This window comes from Anolis sagrei, chromosome 2, assembly GCF_037176765.1.
Source record: "Anolis sagrei isolate rAnoSag1 chromosome 2, rAnoSag1.mat, whole genome shotgun sequence".
NCBI lineage: Eukaryota > Metazoa > Chordata > Lepidosauria > Squamata > Dactyloidae > Anolis > Anolis sagrei.
Window position 1 is genome coordinate 135,949,750 of NC_090022.1, and position 21,448 is coordinate 135,971,197.

The window sequence follows — 21,448 nt, forward strand, 5'->3', positions numbered from 1 at the left end:
AGGCAGAAATGGGTGAAAGTCCTTTTCTCAGATGTTCTTCTAGTTGAGATGTGACATATAATTGGTGAAAAGAGCATTCGAATAACACAAGAGAGTAGCAAGTAAGGGAAGTCTAGGATATTTCAAGAAAGAGTTTGGCTGTACAACCATGAATATGGAGAAAAAACATATTTTGATAATTTCCAAGTAATAGTTAACTATCAGATCACAATGTTTAGGCAATGACTATATCTCTTACACAGAGCTCTATGGACATACAAAGACTGAAGAATATACATTAGTATTAGTTTGTTTAGTGCCTACAAGCTGTTTCTATTTAAAGGCAACCCTGAGACCACTCTATGATAGGATTTTCTTGGCAAAATTTGTTCAGAAGAGGTTTTGTCATTGTTTTTCTTTGAGGGCTAGAGATGTGACTTGCCCAAGGTCGCCCAATGAGCTTCATTGCCAAACAGGGATTTGAAGCCTAGTTTCCAAGGTCATAATCCAAATCTTAAACCACTTATATCCATGCCTTATAGCATCAGACTATATAGGCCTTCTAGTTAGCAATATGTTGTACATAATATTTCTTTATGGAAGAATACAAGTAATCCACATTGTTTATCTCACTTTCACATGGACACACAGGTATGAATAGGTATTGTTTTGCATTTTTTTTACACAAGGGCTTGCCCCTGTGACTTCACTAGGCTCTACCTTGAGATGTCAGAGCATGAGAAACTGCTGACCTAGCAACCCTATGGTGACCAGACAGATATTTGAGGCCCTGTGTAGTAACAAACACATGCGGGGCTCCTTCAGGCAAGGAAAAAATCTGAAATATAAGTGGACATGCCTGGTATGCACCGTACTATCAAGAAATGGACTACCTGGGACAGCCATATGACCATTTATGTGACCCCGCATGTGATCTCTGTTAACAGGAGTAATAGTAATTGTCATCTTTATGTTCCCGCCACAGTAAATTAACAGTGTCCTGGGCCTTTCTGGACTGGAGAAACCTTGCTGGAGGCTTGAATCTGGAAATTCTACTGTTACAAACCAGTTCAGCTACCTGCAGCTGTCTAAATACCCTAAAGGCACCAGGTCCCTTCTGATCTTGGCAGGGTTAGCCCTGGCTATTACATGGATGGGAGACCTCCAAGAAATAAAAGATGCTGTAGGCTATACTCAGAAAAAGGAATTGACAAAGTCACCTTCCCTACAAAAACCCTATGAAATTCGTAACTCAATAAGTGACCTGAAGGCATATGCACACACACAAGTTACCTACATGAAATCTGAACAATTAGTCTGCCACCAGTCCCATCTCTAAATATCACAAACTTCCGAGACCTTGTTCTTGATGCACAATTTATTTTATTACTGACAATAAATAATACAATATATTACAGAAATTCCAACTTTCTCCTTCTCCCTCAAACACAAAGGCCCAAAACAAGTTGCATTCTTTGTTAGCAAAACGTAAAAACAAAAGCTGTGCAGAAAACAGCAATTTGTTCCTCTCCCCACTCAGGTTAAAATGTTGTGGAATGGGACAGCAGGTGTCTCCTTCCTAGCCAAAGGTGGATACAGTTGTCATATGTTCCTTTTTGCATAGTTCCATTAAGTTAGCCTAAAATACAAATAGAGGCTGCTCCTGTCACCTCTGTTGCCACCAGCCACAGGAGCAAACTTCAAGCTTCGCTCCATTCCCACATGACTACCTCCAACTTTCTCCTTCTCCCTCAAACACAAAGACCAGAAACATTAGGATTGCAGTGTATCTATAGAAGGATTACCATGCTATGTAGGATGTATTAAAATTAATTTTCCTCCATTGGATGCTTGTTTTGAATCAAGGCAAGACTGAATTCAGGTGAGAGCAAACTTGCTTTAATCCTTTAAGTCTAGGCAATTCTGAACTGAGAAGGTGCCTGCAGTTCCTGAGAAAGCTTGTTTCCTTACTATCTCACAGTCTACCCAGATACATAACCGTATTGCTTCCAGAGATTCAGTGATGAACTTAATGGCAACTAGTTAAGTTCAGTCTTCTAGCCCTTGCGGTATCTCATTCAAGCATCATAACCCTTAACACAGAATGGTTACTATATGTCTTTCTTCTATTTCACGAGCAAACCCTGAGTTGTTCCTGTTTATGCTATTAAGTGAGTTGACTATGAACTATGCATATAAAAAGCTATTTGCAAGCATTATTGCACATATGAAATGGCTTCAAGCCTAGAAATCTCAAGCTCAAGCCACATTGCTTTCCCAATCCTGAAAACTCAAAGTATATAGAGATCTGGGGAATTTGTTCTGGGATTCTATTGGGAAGTCAAACAGCTATAGCTAAAATAAAACTCAAAACTTTACAAGATATGCTCAGATCTCTCAGGCACAGCTCTAGAACAAGCCTTTGCACACAATGAGAGGTTCAGATAACCATCCATGATCTGGTATTGCTACTGAGACGTGTCACTCCCCAAACAAAGCTATGCTGGAATGGCCTTTTCTTCAGGAGTGTTTTCCCCATGTCATAAGAGACATGTGTTCAAGGCAGTTATTTACAAACATAATATCTCCCTCTTTAAACCCTCTGCACCAGCGGAAGCTATGTTTTCTTTGGATTACAAAGTATACAGTCAAATGTTAGTTCAGCATCAGAAGATGTGAGATTCATTGTGTTGTCCTTGTCCAGAATTCTTTTGTTCATGGAGAGGACATTTCCATGCTTTTCTCCTTCTCTTCCCATTCTTCTTCTGACTCGTAGGTACCTTTCACGATGGCTACCCTCTCAGACATATTCATTGAGTGTGGCATCAGAAAGTAGTTGTAAAGCAGAGAAGCCAAGATACCTCCAACGATTGGCCCCACCCAGAAGACCTGGAATAACCCAAAGAAAAGGAATTAGAACCCATCCCAGGTTTTTAGACTTTCCTTTGGAACCAGCTTAGCCATAACAGAATACTCACTGCTTCTGTATAGTTACAGTATATTCAATGTAAGAGAACCTGGATAAGTTACTTTTTGGACTCCACTGTAGTTCTGCGTTTTTTAGTTGTTTCCAATTTGGTACTCTAAAATGTAACTATTATGGGGTCTTCTTGATAGGTTTTGTTGGGGATGAAGGATTTATTGCTCTTTTCTAAAGGTGAGAGAGTTTGACTTGTTACCTAGGTGGTTTTCCGAGCTGAGCAGAACTTCAAACCCTGGACTTCCAGAGTCAAAGTCTTTTACACAAACCACTACATCACAGCTTTCAGAATCCCTCCAGCCAGTTATGTTGACTTCCCGCTTTTTAACCTGTTCATCTTGACCTGTATATAAAACCTGACCTAATTTATCTTTTAACTAGATGGAAGAGATCTACTGAGGGCCCTTCCACACAACCGTATAACCCAGAATATCAAGGAAGATAATCCACAATATCTGCTTTGACATGGAATATCTGAGTCCACGCTGCTATATAATCCAGTTCAATGTGGATTTTTACAGCTATGTGGAAGGGTCCTGGATCAATTGGATTCACCTATGTGTTGACTCTGTATGCAACAATTGATTGAATTTGTCTACTTTAGTTTAGATTACCCAACGAGATTCTAGCTCCTATTTCCCACCTTTGGCCCATATACACTGCCATGTAATACAGTTTGAAACAACATTATGTGGTCAGTGTAAACTCTTATAATGCATTCTGCATTGAACTGCAGTATGTGACTCTACACAGGAGTTCTCAAACTTTTAAAGCCCTGTGGAGTCCTTTTTGAAGGAAATACTTCTCATGGATCCTCAAGAAACTTTTGGGTCCAGGGGCCACATTGCATTTTAAAATTTGACAGATGAGCCAGGGAAGTGGAAGATGGAGGAATAATATTTATGTGAACTAATTGGAAAAAGCATGAACAAATAACTATGCACATTGCACATATCTGTTTGAAATAAAAAAGAAAAATACAATATTTAAAATTAAGAACAATTTTAACCAACATAAACTTAACGGTATTTCAGTAGAAGACTCCAGCCTTTGCAATAACAACAGTGACAACAACCCAGGGGCCATCCAGTCCAATCTCTTTCTGCCTTGCAGAGAAAGCACAGTCAAAGCACCCCCAACAGATAGCCATGTGGGAATTTATGCAGATGTGTGCTTTCTACAGTGACATGTAAAATCCAGATTATCTTCTTTGAATTGGGATATATGGCAGTGTAGACTCATATAATCCAGTTCAAAGCAGATAATGTGTTTTGATATTCTGGATTATACGGTAGTGTAGATGGGGCCTAAGATAAACCCACTCCCACATTACATATAATGGGATGGCCAGCTGGGATATCAAATTACAATTTCTTCCTTTTTGGCTCATCTGTTTAAGGGCTAAAGTGTGAATAAATGATAATTTCACCAATGTGCAAATTGCAATTGCTCCTGAGATCTACTAAAAACAGAAAGGTTCCCGATTATACAAAATAAAATAAACATTCAAAAATTGTAAGACAGCAAAACTGTGTTTTTTCAAAAAGTAGGCAGGTAATCTTTAAAACCGTAGCTTGAGCTTTTTGAGTGTAGCTGGCATGGATTTCACTATTAAGACTGATGTTCCTAAATTAGTTCAGGAACTTCATGAAAAAATGAAAAAAAAACTGTTTTATAGTGAAATTTCTTCCAAAGGAAGGTTTGCATTTTCTCAGATTTCCCTGAAACTTTCCATTTCTCAGGTCAGGGACACAAAATGCCTTTTTATATGAGTATGTAGGATGGTGAACAAATTCCAGATTTTATCATCATCACTTTTACTATTATGGCATTGTAGACCTTGAAGCAATTTATTGGTCCCTTATTGTAGCCCTGTAAATACTGTACAAATGAAAATTGCCATGTGTTGAAGCTCATTAAAATACTTTCATGTTATATATTTGGACTTTGTTCTTGCCTCCATAAAAAGCAGTCCTTGTAGAAATCAAGAGCAATTGCAGGACTTATTTTTCACCCCTAAGGTGAATAACGTTAGTTTCTTACCCAGTGAGCAGAGGTGAATCTTTTCATGATAACAGCAGGACCAAAAGATCGGGCAGGATTCATAGAGCAGCCAGTAAAATAAATCTGTTGAATGGGGAAGAGGGAAATGACAAAAGACAGTTAAGAATTCTGTGTGAATTAGCTACAGGTTGAGTATCCCTTATCCAAAATGATAAGGGCCAAATTCTTTCTCCACCCAGCCCATTTTCAGAAAATTACCTTCAGGTTTTGTATATAGGGTGTATACAGTTATTGACAGACCCACCACCAAGACTCTACCTTTGTAAGACAATAGGTATTGGATGGATTAAGACATGTTGAGGCTTCAAACTATACTACATCTAAGGTTCCATAGCTGTGTTGACAGAAAAATGTGTATTATTTTCTCAGATCTATTTATATCTACATTATATTTATATCTATGTGAGTGTGTTTGAGTGTTGTTGCTGAGACTCTAAACTACAGTTGACTTTCCTTAGTTATTTTGCACATAAATTCCTTTACATCAATGTGACCCAGTCATAACTGGGAGTACATGCTCCAGAGTCCTCACTGGCCAAAGTTGCTGGCATCTCTGTATGTATGATTTGACATTTCACCCTTCCTTTTCTCTTTTCTCTTTTCGCATAGTTACCAGACAACCACAGTAAGAAGTACTCACCCCAACCAGATGACCCAGAGTGACAGACAGCCCAATGGACAGAGCAGGGGAGCCCACGTGGTCGTTTCGGCGGCTATCAGTTGAAGCAAAAACGCACATCACAAGCTGGAAGGTGAGGATCATCTCCACCACCACAGCCTGGCCTGCAGTTGTGTTGTTGCTGAGCTGTTGGGAGAAAAAGAAACAGACTTAGACTCCATTCTTACACATTTCTTTCTGGAAATCAAAGGAGCAGACTTCTTAGTAAATAAGGATACTTAAGGAGGGTGGACAGCTGAAGAATACTTTCTGGAAATGTGGCTCACTATTTTCATTAGATTCTAATTCTTTGTGACAGGGAGCTGAAATTTCTGCCCTTATGGATCTTCCCCAGTGTATGTGGGTGTGGTTCATAATGCTAAATAAACAGCTACATTCATCAAGCATCTATAGAATTTTATTTTCAGCCCATTTTCCTCTGCAAAAAAAGTGCCAGGGATTTCATGGTTACTGCAATGAACAAAGACATTCTGAGGGAAGGGGGAAAGTCCCCTTTAGGAGAGATCCCACATTTGTCTCTCTTTTGTCAGGAATTTCACCTGTTGCATTCAACACAGGTACAATCTGTGGACCTGTGTACACAAATTGTTGATCTATATCAAGATCAACATGCTTACATGAAGTGGGTCTGTATATATTGCAGCACTCAAACACACATCTTTTCAGACTTACTAGGTACAGCTGCACCTGTGAGATACCCTCTGAATTTAAAATTTTTGTACTTAAGTATCAAAGAGATTATCTCAGACTTTTGAGAAATAGTGTGAAGTCTTGGCTCTCTAATACAACTTTGAGCTATTTTACCTCTTTGGCTAACACTGTATCTTTGCTACACTAAGGTTAATGTACTTTTAAGTCTCTTAAGTAGGGACATTGCATATTTTCCCCAATGAGGATGAAAACAATTCTTGCAGGATTGTAATCCATTTGAATCCTACATTTGCCAGAGAGTTCCTTTGCATTAAAAAACCTTCTCCCTTATCCACACTTTGATATGAAGAATACAAAAAGCTGATGCATATGGTACAAAAGCAGTTCACATTTGGAGAGCAATTTTAATCTCATGAAACCACTGCCTGACTTACTTTTATGAACTGTGCATTGCACACCAAATAATTTGATGTTTGATGAACTGTTAATTGATAATCTTATATTTGAATGACATAGGATTCTTCAAAATAAGAGAAAGACAGAATGAGCTGGCATGTGGACACATGGGATCCGCTCACACCATGCAGTCATAGCGCCATGATTCCATTTTAAATGTCATGGCTGCTTTGCATGGATTCCTGGGTTTCATAGTTTGTGAATTCTGTATACTCCTCACTAAATTGCAAATCCTAACAACAAAGCCTTGGCAGTTAATGTACAATGGCAACACTCTTGTGGGTGTTCAAATCCTTAAAAAAAATCCTTACGTAATACATAGTGCTGACTCAATGTCTTCTACAACCCAATCCCTTTCGGAAACAATTTGTACCATGGTTCTTAGAGAGGATACTTGGATTGGTGGGAATCCATTGTCTTCTTGTGAGCCAGGAGACTTGCCATGTTTCTGCAGTGTGGGGTATCTCCTATCATCCTCGTAGCAGTTTAGCTAGGCTCCTATACCCCTTTCTGCCCAAGCATAATGCGACTCCTCAACCAAGTTTATTTAGCTAAGCCAGAGCCCAGGCCAAAGCTTAGTGTCACAGAGCCCACTGGATCTGTGGGTTTAATAGTGGTGCTTCATAGGGATTGAAAAAGAGCTGCAATAACATTACCAATGCAGAGAACACACAATTTTTGACCACCTTTCAAAGAGGAATGCACAAAAATCTAACTGCATAAGTTTAGAATGTTTCCAGGTAATTTGCAAAAAGCAATCTCCTGTGACATTTCAATATATATGTATTGAAACATGAGGTTATAGCCATAAATGCTACTGTGAGTATAAAAACCACTTAATTTTAAAAGTATTGTTACATTTTCTTTTTATTCCTCCTGTCCTTCTTTTCTCTATTTTATGCAGTCTCAAAATAGTGGGTCCTCCCTTCTCTAGCTATTTCTTCCATACCTCTTTATGAGATCCTTCTTAAAGACCTATACTGGAGTTAAAGCACTTATTGCATCTTCTTTTTTTTTCTTTCCTTTTTGGGAGTGACTTTCTCCACTCCCTTAGGATATAAGAAGAAACGCCGCCTTGTAATTTACCAAAGTGTCTCATACGTGAAAACCTGCATCCTTGCTCTACAGTGTGATGTGCAGGTGGAAATGCACCTGCAACAAGGCAAGGTACAGAATGTCTTCATGTTAGCCTGGGGCTGTTCTCCTGAGATACTAATTTTCCCTGTGGGCACCTTACTTGTCTAAGATTTTTTTTCCTCAGGGTGCCATACTGCCAACATTATAAATTAGATCCACAGTGTTACAGCAAAAAAAAAAAAAAAAAAAAAAACTTACCCCATTGACTGCCAAGTTGCCACGGGCATTCATGGGAGTCACTCCATAAAGAACACCTGCACCGGCAATGGCCCCTACCAGCTGGGCCACAATGTAGAAGAGCATTCGGAAGAAAGAAATCTGGTTCCCGACAAAGAAGGCAATGGTCACTGCTGGATTCATGTGGCCACCGCTGATGTGGCCAAAAGTCTGTGCCATTGTGCCAATGGCCAAGCCAAAAGCCAGAGCAATCTGGAGAACACTTGGCAAGGCAGATGGCCACTTTAGGGCTGAGCCCAGGCCAAAAAAGACAAAAATCGCAGTGGCTAAGAACTCAACAAAGACAGCTCGGAGAAAAGCGATCGTGCAGACTTCTTTCCTCATTATTGGGGTGGAGCAGGTGGAATTACAAGGATAGTGGAAAGGTTTCTGTTCTGTCCAGGATGCTAAGGGACTGTAGCAGAATGCAGGGCCCTCCCAATATATATATCTCTATCTATCCCTCACCAGGTGTAGCAAGAAAGGATTGTACCCAAGTGTGGGTGGAGCCATGAACCCAGCCAGTCCTCCTCTGCTCTCCCCCCTCACCTGTACCTGTGGAGTTTGGAAAGTTTCCATCTTCAAACAAGTACCTGAACCTTCCCCTTTTGGAGGCTCTAGCCCTGATGCCAATTTTTTCTCTCTCTCCTCCTTCCCCCAACTATACTGGCCCTGTTGAATGGCCCTGCTATGATTAGATAACCACAATATTGCATAATAACATCTAGATTAGCACCTTGTCTGTTTACCTTGCTCCTCTTGCCCCTTCTTTTTATGTGTTCCTTTGGTTATAAGGTCAGGTGCATCATGTTCATAAAAACAAAACATTTTTCAGCACTTACGTGTTATATCTTTAGTATCCTGCTGTTGAATTTTCCCTTTTTTCTGAAGAAAGGGGAGTTTGGGAAAAATGTTTGTGTGGAACTCTAAAGAACTGGTTTCTCTTGTAAATCTTCTTACATTTTAAATGAATTTCTTTTGATCACTGAACTCATTGCCCTGACAACCAGCCCTTTATTTTGTAATCTTTTCTATATAGATCTCTGGGCTTACAATATGTTAAACTACATTCAACATCTTGCTGGATATGGAACTGTAAAATGCATCAGCAGCATAGGACATTAACATAAAACGCATCTCAATGTACAAAAGAAGTGAGACAGGCACAGGACCTAAGAACTCTGGCACGACAGCCTAACAAAATCTCTCAATTTGTTCAGAAGTCAACAGCTCAATTTCAGCCACTGGTTGCGTAATTTCAAAAAATCTTTTTCATACAGTTTTTTTTTTCAGCTCAGCTAACTTCTTTTTGAGCTCTACTCAGTTTGTAAATTGCCACTTTGGGGGGAAGCATAACATTGCTAATGGCTGCATGGCTTTCATAGGGTACTGAGCAGGATAAATTGATGACTGTTTATTTTTATGGTATTTATTGTTTATGGTTTGCAATGGGTTTTGTTTACAGGTTGTTCACCACTTTGGGTACTGATCTAGGAGAAAAGCAGAATATATATAAATAAATACTAAATTTGATTTTGTGATACTCAGGAATGCAAGTAGATTGAATAAAGATGAATTGTGATCAAGGTTGTCCCTCCCTCACTCCCCCATTTCCAGTATGGAAGTGACACTGGAAAAAGAAATATACAGTCATCTCTCTGAATTCACAAGGATTAGGAGATAATTTGGGATGATTAAGGGGCCGAGTTTAGTACATCAGACAAAACCATTGTGCTGCAGAAGAATCCTGCCGATCGGAAGGTCAGCAGTTCAAGCCACGATGGGGTGAGCACTCTCCATTAGCTCCAGCTCAACTGTCCACCTAGAAGGTTGAACGCAGAAATGTGAGTAGATAAAATAGGTACTGTTATTTAGCGGGGAGGTAATAAAGGCACCTTTAAAAGGCCATTGGTCAGAGGAAAAGCTCCTCAGCACACACACACGCACCCAGTAGCCAGAGTCAAGCACAGCCTCCAAGATGCCGGAAATAAGATGAGAAAACCTGCCTTTATCTATGTTTGTGTTTGTCTGTCCTTGTTAATTGTATAAGTGGCATTGAATGTTTGCCTTATGTGTGTGTAAGCTGTTCTGAGTCCTCTTCAGGGTGAGAAGAGCAGAGTATAAATACTGTAAATAAATGATACAAATCAGACATTGTTATTGTTATCATGTCACTGATACTGTACCTTTAAAAAACCAGTATATAGAATAAGTTTTAATGTTTATATTGGAAAGTGCTTATTGCACTTTGTATATTATTTGATGTCATGGCCTATGGCTGGTACAATAAACAGTCAGTCAGTCAGTCAGTCACTAGGATTAGGGGCACAGGTGAAAAACCACACATTAAAAATTGTTATTTTTTTACTTGAGAAAACACCTCTTTAGGATGACACCTTCCAGCATGACACCTTGTGTTCTCATGAAATCTGACCATAGAATTATATTGGAGGATTTAACAATTTCTCAGGAGGCGTTCTTCTAGAAATTGCTATGTCTTCCAGCATAATCAGAGAAAGTCGAACATAGTCACACTGGAGGATCTAGATACTCCTAGAGAGAAAATTTTAAAACAAATCCATGAATAATCAAATCCACAAAAATCAAAACTAAAAATGTGGAAAGACGATTGTAATGGTTTCTTTGGTGCTGTTCCATGATTCAAAGCTACTATTAACTGTGCCTGGAAAATTATATACAATGCAACCCCCATATACATCTAGAGATATGTTCCTGAACTTACCATGAAAACAAAAACAACAAAAAAAGACATAGATAATAGCAAACCCTATTGAAATGAATGTCTTCCACTGGAAGGTACCATAGAGTCACATTTTCTAGTTCTCTGGGGTAACTCCAGTAGAAGCATAGAATCAGCTCGAGGAGCTGGAAAATCCCTAGAAAGGACTTATTTTGTCTTTTGGGTACAGGTCATAGCTTTTTGTAAGGTATTTGTATATTCTTCCTCAGAACTAATAGCTTCAAGGAAAGGACATTTAAATTAAGAAACCAGGAGAAAGCAAATGCTCCATATTGCAACACTACTTTCTTGATCTTCAAAGAAGAATATTATGTTAATTTGTTTCTATGTTTTCTAAAGATCTTGTCCAGTGATGCCTTGTGGTATATTACTAATTTGGAGCTGGGATTGTTTGTCTTGCACTGATGATACAACAATCAACTGTCAGACACTGGTTGGCATGTCTAGTATGATGGGGGCTCAGTTCATTTTGTTGCTCAAGGAAATCCATAATTGGTAACAATTCTGTTTCTCAGAGGACACAAAATCTACTAGTAAAGTTTGCCTATGTTGATTTTTAAGCTTTTCATGCTCCCCAGTGATCACATATAAAACTGCATTTTGAATGTATATATAGGAATATGGGATCAGCTTCCACAATTGTATTTATTTACCCATCTTTCTGAGTAGAACTGAGATCTTCCGTGGGGCTTCCTGTAAGTTGCAAGAATTGTTGCTGTTTCCCAGAGCTGTAATAGCAAATGTGGCAGGTGAGAGGCTTTCACAATAATTTAGGAGAAAACTATGAGACTTCTGCAGATGACCAGAAACAGATATACACACATGCACACTGAGTACTCCACTCTAATCTTTCGTGGACTCTAATGTTGAGCACACAAAGACCAAAAAACCCACCTGATTTCTCTGTACAGCATGTGCTTGCCAACCTGTGTTCAGGACAGGGAGTGGAGTTTGCAGTATGGAGGAAGCCAACATAACTCACGTGTTACCTTTTACTATTAAGTCTGCCTTCTCTTCCAAGAGAACTACTATGTTTTCCATTCAGAATGGCAACATGATCCAAAACATGTGAGTGCTGAGCAATGAGGTGCAGTTAGCATCCATGCAGGTAAAAGCTACATTTTTAAAATTAGAACTCCCAGAATCCTCAGTTGTTATGGCTACAGAATGTTGAGAATTACAGTCCAAAAATAATTGACAAGTCTGGATTGTTACAGCATCAGATTATTTTGTTAAGATTGCGTGAGTGTTTGGGAGGTTACTTGGTAACACTGAGCTAGCATCTGGGTCTGAGCCTCACCTCCTTTGCAGGATTGTTACTTAGATAAAAGTTTGAACTTTTATCTAAGAGAATTCAAAATGTGGGTACACTGTGACACCCAGAGGGGTTAAATGCCTGAGTTGTGGTTCCCCAAGAGCTCTGGCCGTCTGTTGTGCACTGTCCCCCTATGGGACAACCAAATTAGATGCTGAGTTGCTTCTAATAATTTTTCAGACTATTTGAACTTTTCTTTTTCCTCTCCCCATTGTTCTGGGGTGTCCTCTCAGTTGGACTACATAGAGTAATTTGCTTTTTCCAAGAGATTTTGTTTTTAGGACAGCCAACACTTTTATGGCTCATTTTTATTGTGTTTTGGATTTGGAAGGTGGGTGGATGGGACCACTGACCTCAACGTAATATTATATTGAGCCTGTGGTGCAGCTGGCTGTGAGTCAGCTGCATTAAGATTACTACTGACCAAAAGGTCATGAGTTCGAAGCCAGCTCGGGTCGGAGTGAGCTTTTGACCAATTTGTGTAGCTTGCTGTCGACCTTTGCAGCCCGAAAGACAGTTGCATCTGTCAAAGAGGAAAGTTAGGTACCGCTTATGCAGGGAGGCTAATTTACGATGCCATAAAAATCTCCAGCAAGCATGCAAAGAATGAGGAAGTACTTAATCAGTGTCACAAATGGATGGTGAAGCGACAGCTCCCCTGGTAGCTAGAATACCCTCATGAAAAAGCAGGAATGTTAAGTAGCCTCAGTATGTCTGTCTATATATGTTGTGTGTCTATGGCATCGAATGTTTGTCATTTATATGGACATTGTAATCCACCCCAAGTCCCCTGCGGGGTGAGAAGGGCAGAATATAAATACTGTAAGTAAATAAATAAATAAATTTATATTCCACCCTATCTCCCTGAGGGACTCAGGGCAGATGTAGTAGTGTAAATGTCTGAATCATCCCCTTGTTCAACCTCAGCTTTACACAACGTAGAGTGTTAGCAATGCTATGTTGACCACACTGCATAAGCCACAGAGCAGGTGCAGTGCATAAAAGAGCTTGCAAGGCAAATAGCTAGAACATGACTCATGGAAGCAAATCAGCTCATATGCTGTAGGGCAGAAGAGAAATAAAAATCCCCCATGGACAATGGCTCATGTGGTGGGCCTGGGAGGGAAATTCCTTCTTGAGCTCAGATATGGAAATCAAGGAGATCCATGCCCTATATGACAATCTCTACTTCCCATAATGCCAAGATGATGGCTGGGATCCTTGATGGTATGTGCGGAGCATTGAAGTACCATGTGCCAAACTCCACACTACCATCCCTCCACAGAAGTTAAACTCCATGGGCAGCAACTACAATGATGAAATAACTATAAAGGGAGACATGGGAAGGAACTGGGTAACAAGGATGAAGTAAAGATACAACTGTGGGGATATTGTCATGGTAGACAATACCATGGTCCTAGTTAGTACAATTTAGTTATTTCTCATTTTTATTGTTATTGTTGTGTACCTTCAATTTCCTTCTAGTTTATGGTGATCCTAAGGTGAACCTATCATGGGATTTTCTTGGCAAGATTTGTTCAATGAAAGTTTGGCTTTTGCTTTCTTCTGCGGCAGAGACTTGCCCCCAAATCACCCAATGGGTTTCCATTGCTTAGTGGAGGTCCAAACTCTGGTCACGCAGAGTCATAGTCTAATGCTAAAACCCAACACCAAGCTGACATAGTCTCTCTCATGTTTAAGCTGTGGTAAACGTCTTCCATAGATGTAGAAACTGGAAAGAAAATCAGGGACCCCTGCATGGCACATGATTATAGTACTATGAATTGGCATGACAAAACTTTATGGAATTCTGAAGTCAGAGAATTTGGAATGGTCACCAAAAGAGTTTACTCACTAGGAGAAGTAAGACTGCTGCCCTAAACTGCAGATCCCCAGATTCTAGAAGATGTTGCTATGGCAGTTAAAGTGAAATCATACCATAATAATGGAGTTAGAGGAAAGCTCACACTTTCCACGGGATGCTGGTGCCTGGGCCTTTAGGACTTATCCATTCATCCCCAGGCAAGGAACAAAAACCAACTCTACAACATAGATAACATGAACAACCTTTTTGAGAAAAGCAACCCTCCCTCATTATTATGCCTCAGTTTATTGTGTGATTTTGGCATCCACAAGAATTGCAGGTTGGCTCTTCAAGGTGCTGGGGAATTTGTTAAACTGTCACTGGGGCATTTGAAGTGTCTGTTCATATATTGATCCTTCCCTAACCAGAAAGAAATGTGGTATGGCCATTGCCAATGGGTTTATGATGGACTTAATGGTTTGGTCCTGAGGGATACAATGGAGTTAGTCCAAAGTAAACAATAGGTGCTTGAAGGTGATAACTATTTCAATGGGTACTGTATCAGTGAGGCTGGCTTGGGGCACGGGAGATGGATTGTTCCCATCATTTATACACTTTATATAATTCATAATTTGGGGTCCAATTTCTCAGTATCATCTTGGAACCATGATATACTTCCATGCTTCTCTTGGAACAGATCTAATTCCAAAGAACAGAAGCTTCCTCTATTCACATAGTTGAAAATGGTTCAGAGTAAAAATCTGAAATCACTAGCTTAAGTGTTCCAAACATCAAAAAATCTACACTTAGAAACATGATCAATCTATACATAAGAACCCTTTAAATCCTGATTTTGCTTCTGTGCGTCTGTAGATACACAGGTGTTGCCACCTGGCTGGATTAAAACCGGCTTGGGTAGATTTTTTTTCTTGCAAATTGCTCAGATTAGTTTTCTTTTAGCATAGCCTCAAGAGTAGGCAGAGTGCAATTTCAAAATATGTACACCAGGCCACCATTTGTTCTCAGCATGATTGGCGGCAACAAGGCTACATTACCTCAATAGGGCCCCGGGTCATCTTTTAACCTCCAGAATCCATGTGTAGGAACATGTTCTCTAAAGTCTCTGTAGAAGGATGAATCTGTCAATTTCAGTTTCTTGTCCACCCTTCCCCACATTTTCAGTTTTGTCACTGTTTTAGTTTATAATTTTGGTTTATAATTTTAGTCACATGTGTGTCTTCACTTTATATATGCACTTTATATATGCATGCATACATGCAACAATATATAACAAATTTCCTTTTACAAGACATTTTCTTCCTTTTTTTCAAGAATATACTCCTTTGTGGGAGGGAACTCAATTTTCCTCAAGCATACAGTCAGCCCTACACATTTGCAAGTTTGACTTTTGCAGGTATAACTTTGGAGGCACCAAAATGTGTGGGTTACAATTATTCATGGATTTGATATAATGTTCTCTTTAAGAATCTCTCTAAGCTTATGCAATTCTGTGTTTGCTTTCCAGTAGAAGTTGGTGACAGAGCTATACTAGAGGACCTAGAATTTTCTAGTGAGGCAGGCATGTAGCCCGGGGGGGGGGGGGGGGCTTGAGGAGCTTCAGCCCCCCCCCCCCGAAATTCTCATGGTGGTTCGCGAAAAAGGCCTTACTGGTGCATTATTTAAACTGTTATGTTTATTCATATCATGATCTCATCACCATGCTCAATATATCCCATATGCATGGGGGTATTGGGGTAACGATACAAAAGGTTTGCTAGCGTAGACCCTCTTTCACTCAGACTCAGCCCCCCCCGAAACTCAACCCCCCCCGAAACCCCCCCTGAAAAAAATTTAGCCCCCCCCCCCAAACAAAATCCTGGCTACGGGCCTGTAGTGAGGTGTTTCCTCAAGTTAAAAAATAGCAATTTTAAACTATGGAGAGAGAGAGAGAGAAATATATAATAATACCAATGGACAAAAACATAATTAAAATAAAAATGACTATGGATTTTCATGGGGGCCCTATGCCCCTAATCCAGCATATGTGATTTGCGGATAATAATAATAATAATAATAATAATAATAATAATAATAATAATAATAATTTTTTATAACCTGCTCTATCTCCCCGAGGGGACTCATCTTTTCAATTGTCGAATTGCATCACATAATTCATAGAATTGCAAATACTAAAGGACACATGCATTTCAATTCACATGTTGATATGGAAAGTGTAAAATAAATGTTCCTCTTCTTCTGTAGTGTTTGCTAAGATTTGACAAAAGCCTTTTGTTCAACAGAACCACCCTACATTTTTAATCCCTTGATTTATAAACATGAGAAAATACCATGTCTCCATGTGTCACAGGCATTATTAAACAAAGAAGAGGGGGAGGAAATACTTTGTCGTTTCCCTTAAGTTACGAGGTTTTTACTTCATAGTCCAAGGCTTCAGTTCATTCTGTACTAACTGTCTGAGAGTTCTATTGTTATATTGTTATCATATGTTGGTGTAGTGATTGTACATCTTGAGACTTTATTTTTAAAAAGAGCATATGTACACACACAAACCATAGTCAGTTCATACCTAAAATGTTCAACTTGGTTGGTAAGGAGGGGATTATGTTACAATCTAGTCCACCAAGTTGTCTTGGCTTGAATCCAAAAGCAGATTATGCTTCCTTAATTCCTCTCCCACCCTCCTTAGCTGTAAAATAATAAATAGATAAGATAAACACCTGCCAAAGTAATTCAGAGTACACTGATCCAGAACTGCACCAGATGCAGCATGGGAATCCCCAGAGCCCTTTTTGAGTCCAGTTGGTCAGAGCTCATTGGCGTACAGGTGGAAAATGGCTGGACAAAGGCCCTCAGAAAGCAGGGAGTTCCAGGTGGCTCAAGGAAATGCTCCATTACCATCATCATAATGTTCTCCAGTTTCAATTGGGAGGCTTTTTTTGTATTTTCATCCTGACTTCCTTCCAGTAGGCTGAAGGTGGTGTGCATTGATCTCCTCCTTACCAGAGGGAGCAGATCTTGGATACAAGCAAAGTTGCCTTCCCAAAAGAATTCTGGCCCCATGTGAAATTTTCATTTGTTTTCCAAATTTCCAGCATTACAGTGAATGAAGCACTTGTAATCATGGATGACTAGAATCCTTTTATTTTTCCATTTTAATTCCTTTAGTAATTTTGCATTCCCTATTTTTTTGGGGCATAATTTGAAGTATATTTTTAAATGCTGAGCTGCAACAATGCTAGAAATTTGGGGGACTGAGGGGAAATTTCACCGAGAAAGAACTGTTGGAGAAGAAGCAATGCTCTTCTTTATCTCACTAGTAGTTGTACCTGCCATCTGTTTATCCTCACAATAACTCAAAAATACAGATCATATTGAAATAGTAAACCTGGGATCAAGATCACCAGCAATTTCTACTACCTAGTGAAGACCTGACCTTGGAATTTCTAGGCTCTAGTGCAACACTAACCTCTGTGTCTCATGAACTCTTCACTGAACTCTCTTTCATCGTATCGAACTTGAATTATATCTCCCATCATTCCCATTTGCCTCAAGTCTCCTTTACATTTTTTTTTTAGCATCCTATTCATTAGGGTTACTAGTCTTCACTTGTCAAGATCTCTATTTTGCAATGTGATGTGCTCAAATAGAAAGCCATGTTTCTCAATAATTTGTGGGTGTTTTTATTTGATTCCACGCTTATGGGAACATTATACACAAATAATAGTTTATTTGAAGGATGACTTTCTCAACTCTCAAGGTTCTCTTCATTAAACCCTCACATGTGGTGGAGAGAGACATTTCATCCTTTGAAGTCAGATTTGATAATACATTTTGGACTTTGTTTGCAATTTTCTACTGGGAAAAGGTTGGGGTGTCACAAGGAATTCCAACCATGTGATGTAGAAACCTGCCTCCAGATGATCATCTACATTGTAGATTTAATGTACATTGTAGAATGTAATGTAGTTATGTGGATCAATGCTATGCAACTGTGAGAGTAGTAGTTTTGGGCAGAGAAAATTGAAATCTTTGTAAAACTTTGAAAATCTTGTGCTGGTGCCTCAAAAATACCAGAATCTATAGAACTTAGCCATGGCAGTTAAAGTGGTATCGAACTACATTAATTCTGCAGTGTAGATGCACCCAGGGTTCTGTAGTTTTAAGATGACAGTGGAAGATAAAGCAAAACCTTATTGCTGATTCTGAACAAGAACTACCTGTGAGAGTAGTAGTTTTGGGCAGAGAAAATTGAAATCTTTGTAAAACTTTGAAAATCTTGTGCTGGTGCCTCAAAAATACCAGAATCTATAGAACTTAGCCATGGCAGTTAAAGTGGTATCAAACTACATTAATTCTGCAGTGTAGATGCACCCAGGGTTCTGTAGTTTTAAGATGACACTGGAAGATAAAGCAAAACCTTATTGCTGATTCTGAACAAGAACTACCTGAACTGCTTGAAATAGGCACTTGCCTCTCAGCCTTTTGAGTCATGCATGGTAAAACGGGATGTCTGCATGATTAGAAGTGCTTAACTACATAATAAGATTATGCATATCTGTGTGCAATGTGTTTGACTTGCCTGAAAGTTTGCGGCTTGCTTATCTTACCCATGTGTTGTCTCTGCAATAGGTCTGTTCTCCCTTTGTTTTCTCAGTTGCAAATTGGTGTGCTAGACACACCTGCTGAGTCACAGGGATCATAAGACTGATGCCATCCCAGAACAATTTTCTTCAGAGCTGGAGGGTATGAATGTTTTTCAAAACAGCAAAGACTCTCAGGCATATTTAGTAATGATGCTGAATGCATATGATTTCTCTATCTATCAATCTTTCTTTCTATCTCTACCTACCTACCATATTTCTTCAATTGTAAGTCACCATTGATTGTAAGATGCACCGTAATTTCAGTACAACCAGCAGCCAAAAATACATAAGATATACCTGATTCTAAGATGCACCCTATTTTAAGCATATTTATAGAGGAAAAATGCATCTTAGGATTGAATAAATGCAGTGTGTTACTCCTATCATCTATCACTTTCTATCTTCTTTAATTTTTCTATCATCTGTCATATATTTTCTATCTATCATGTAATTTCTGTTTATCCACTATGGCATCTTCTATATAATGTATCTGACATCTGCTTTCTATCTATTATCAAATGTCTTTTCTATAATCAAAAGTCTAATTTATATCTCCACCTTTCTCCCAGTATGGCATGTAAGGAGGCATGTAGTATAGTTGGGGTGTGGGGTGGGAAGAGGTCAGGACTTGTCCCATTTGCAATGGTGTAACTTGTCTCTTTTTTATCCTCCATTTCCTGCAACTATTTCTTTGATTGTGCTTTTCCTGTATGGCAGGGGGTTGGACTAGATGACCCATGTGGTCTCTTCTAACTGTATAATTCTATGATCCCAAGGGCCAGCAGTGTCTGTTTGTTTTGCAAGAAATAATGGAGGACCATCCAGCTGTTCTGTTGTGTGGTAAATGTGGTATGTGGATTGAATGAAATTGTATGATCGGTGTATGATTGGGGTCTGACGAAGACTGAAGACACCATCCTCAGAAGAATGAAGCCCAGAAAACTGCAAAAGGCTGTTTGAGGAAGCTGTTGTGCAAGAAGGTATGAAACCTCCTTACATAAGGCTAGAAAAAAAGTACTCCAGCTAATGTAATACATATTACCTAGAAGATTCTGTCATTGTGTTCTTCTCATGGCATTTTGAAGTATAAATCCAATCAAGTGTTACTGTTGTGCCATCAACATGGGGAGGCAGAGAGACAGCAAGGCACAGAGTTGACAACTGTAGCCAAAATGGAGTAAACCATCTCAAACCTAATGCTGTTCATCCCACATGAAACTGGCTGTGCTTTACCCCAGTCATTTATCCTTTTGCTCACACTTTCTTGAAAATCAAGCCAAATGCTCTTGTTACCCCCTCCCCCCCAATTGCTTGTGTGTTGCCCATTTAGAAGGTGATGTGAGAAGATCTACAAATTCTACAGGTCTCGCTGGTTACTAGTGTTATGTGCACCTTTTTATGGCAGTCATGGAAACCTCAGAAGTGGAAGAGAAATGAGGTCTATGAAATAGCATTCTCTTATAGGTGCTTTCATGCAAGACCAAAGCAGGAAGCAGATTTTAATCTCTCTTTCCCCTCTTTCCTTTTTTGTGCTATGTATTATATATCTTTTTGTATAATAGTAGTAATTATCTCTGCATTTCAGCTACTTAGTATTACAGATCAGATTCTGGATATTCTTGGTTCTAATCATGTATTTAACTTAATATAAAATATGTAAGGATTGTTTTGCTTCCCGCACCCCCAATTCATCCAAGTTTTACAAATGAAGAAGGTTAAGAGACAGAAGGTATTGATGCTTGTTCTTTGTCAAAGATTGAAATGGAGATAACCCAGGAAATGAAGACTACATGACCTAACGTACAGCACGTTTGTAGGTCAGGGCAGTGCAGTGCTGGTGGCATGTCTGGCCCAAGTGATCTGAGTCAGGCCGTGGGCTTGATAACTTCTGATTCTTTACACAAAAGTATTCATACTTGGAGAATCATGCTACAACCCACCCTCTATTTAGGAGGAATATTTTTGGAATCCATGTTTTGCAGTGTGGGTGTTGCCATCTTTTTATTGCCATCTTACAACAATTTTGAAAAGTGATGGGCATAGGCCCTGGATTCAGGACATAATACCCTTACCAATGAATGTAGAATGTCCCTCAGTTTGCAGAAACTGAGGTAAGTTGTGGCTAAAGAGGAAGAGGACCCAGTATATTTTAAAAGCATATTAAAGTGTGGGGTGAGGATTAATCAGAAGTGCCCCTGTCAAATCAGGAAAGCTGAAGAATATGTTGTTTTATTTCATTGTTTACATTTTTTCTGTGTCACCAGACTCCCTATCATGTCTCTCATTTGAACAGGTTTTTTTTTTTATTAGATGCCAAATTAAAATGATAAAATATAGAAGGCCCACAACAACAGCCATTCAGGAAAGTTCATTCTCCTGTACACACCTAATCACATCTAGTATGGCATATTATAGTGTGGATGATACATGTTGACATTTACATTGGCATTGGAATCTTTCATGCTGTGTCTTGTATGGCTAGTGAAGAAATCTCTGGTTTTTCATATTAAGAATTTATGTTTTCTACATGAATGACTAGCTGGAGCTATCATATGCACAGAGCAATGTCTTCTTAAGATTCAATGGAACATTGCCATAAACCAGGACAATGTAGAGTTCAAAATCTCACTTCTTCCATGCTCTTACACAGAAATGAAGCCCACATTATCCCATCCCCCAAACCTGATGTCCTTTGCTAAACTTTTACTTTCCTTCTTATTTAATTAATTGAATAAGATTAGC

General features: G+C 39.2%; 1 protein-coding gene across 1 annotated transcript; it reads right to left on the minus strand.

Moving 5' to 3' along the window:
• Positions 1-1,352: 1,352 nt before the first annotated feature.
• LOC132768394 (aquaporin-5) lies at positions 1,353-8,606 on the minus strand. Its single transcript, XM_060764214.2, has 4 exons — positions 8,145-8,606; positions 5,664-5,828; positions 5,003-5,086; positions 1,353-2,868 (listed from the first exon to the last, which is right to left on the minus strand). Exons 1-4 carry the CDS (start codon positions 8,505-8,507, stop codon positions 2,695-2,697), a joined length of 786 nt encoding a protein of 261 aa, XP_060620197.1. The 5' UTR covers positions 8,508-8,606; the 3' UTR covers positions 1,353-2,694.
• Between the last annotated feature and the right edge of the window lie 12,842 nt (positions 8,607-21,448).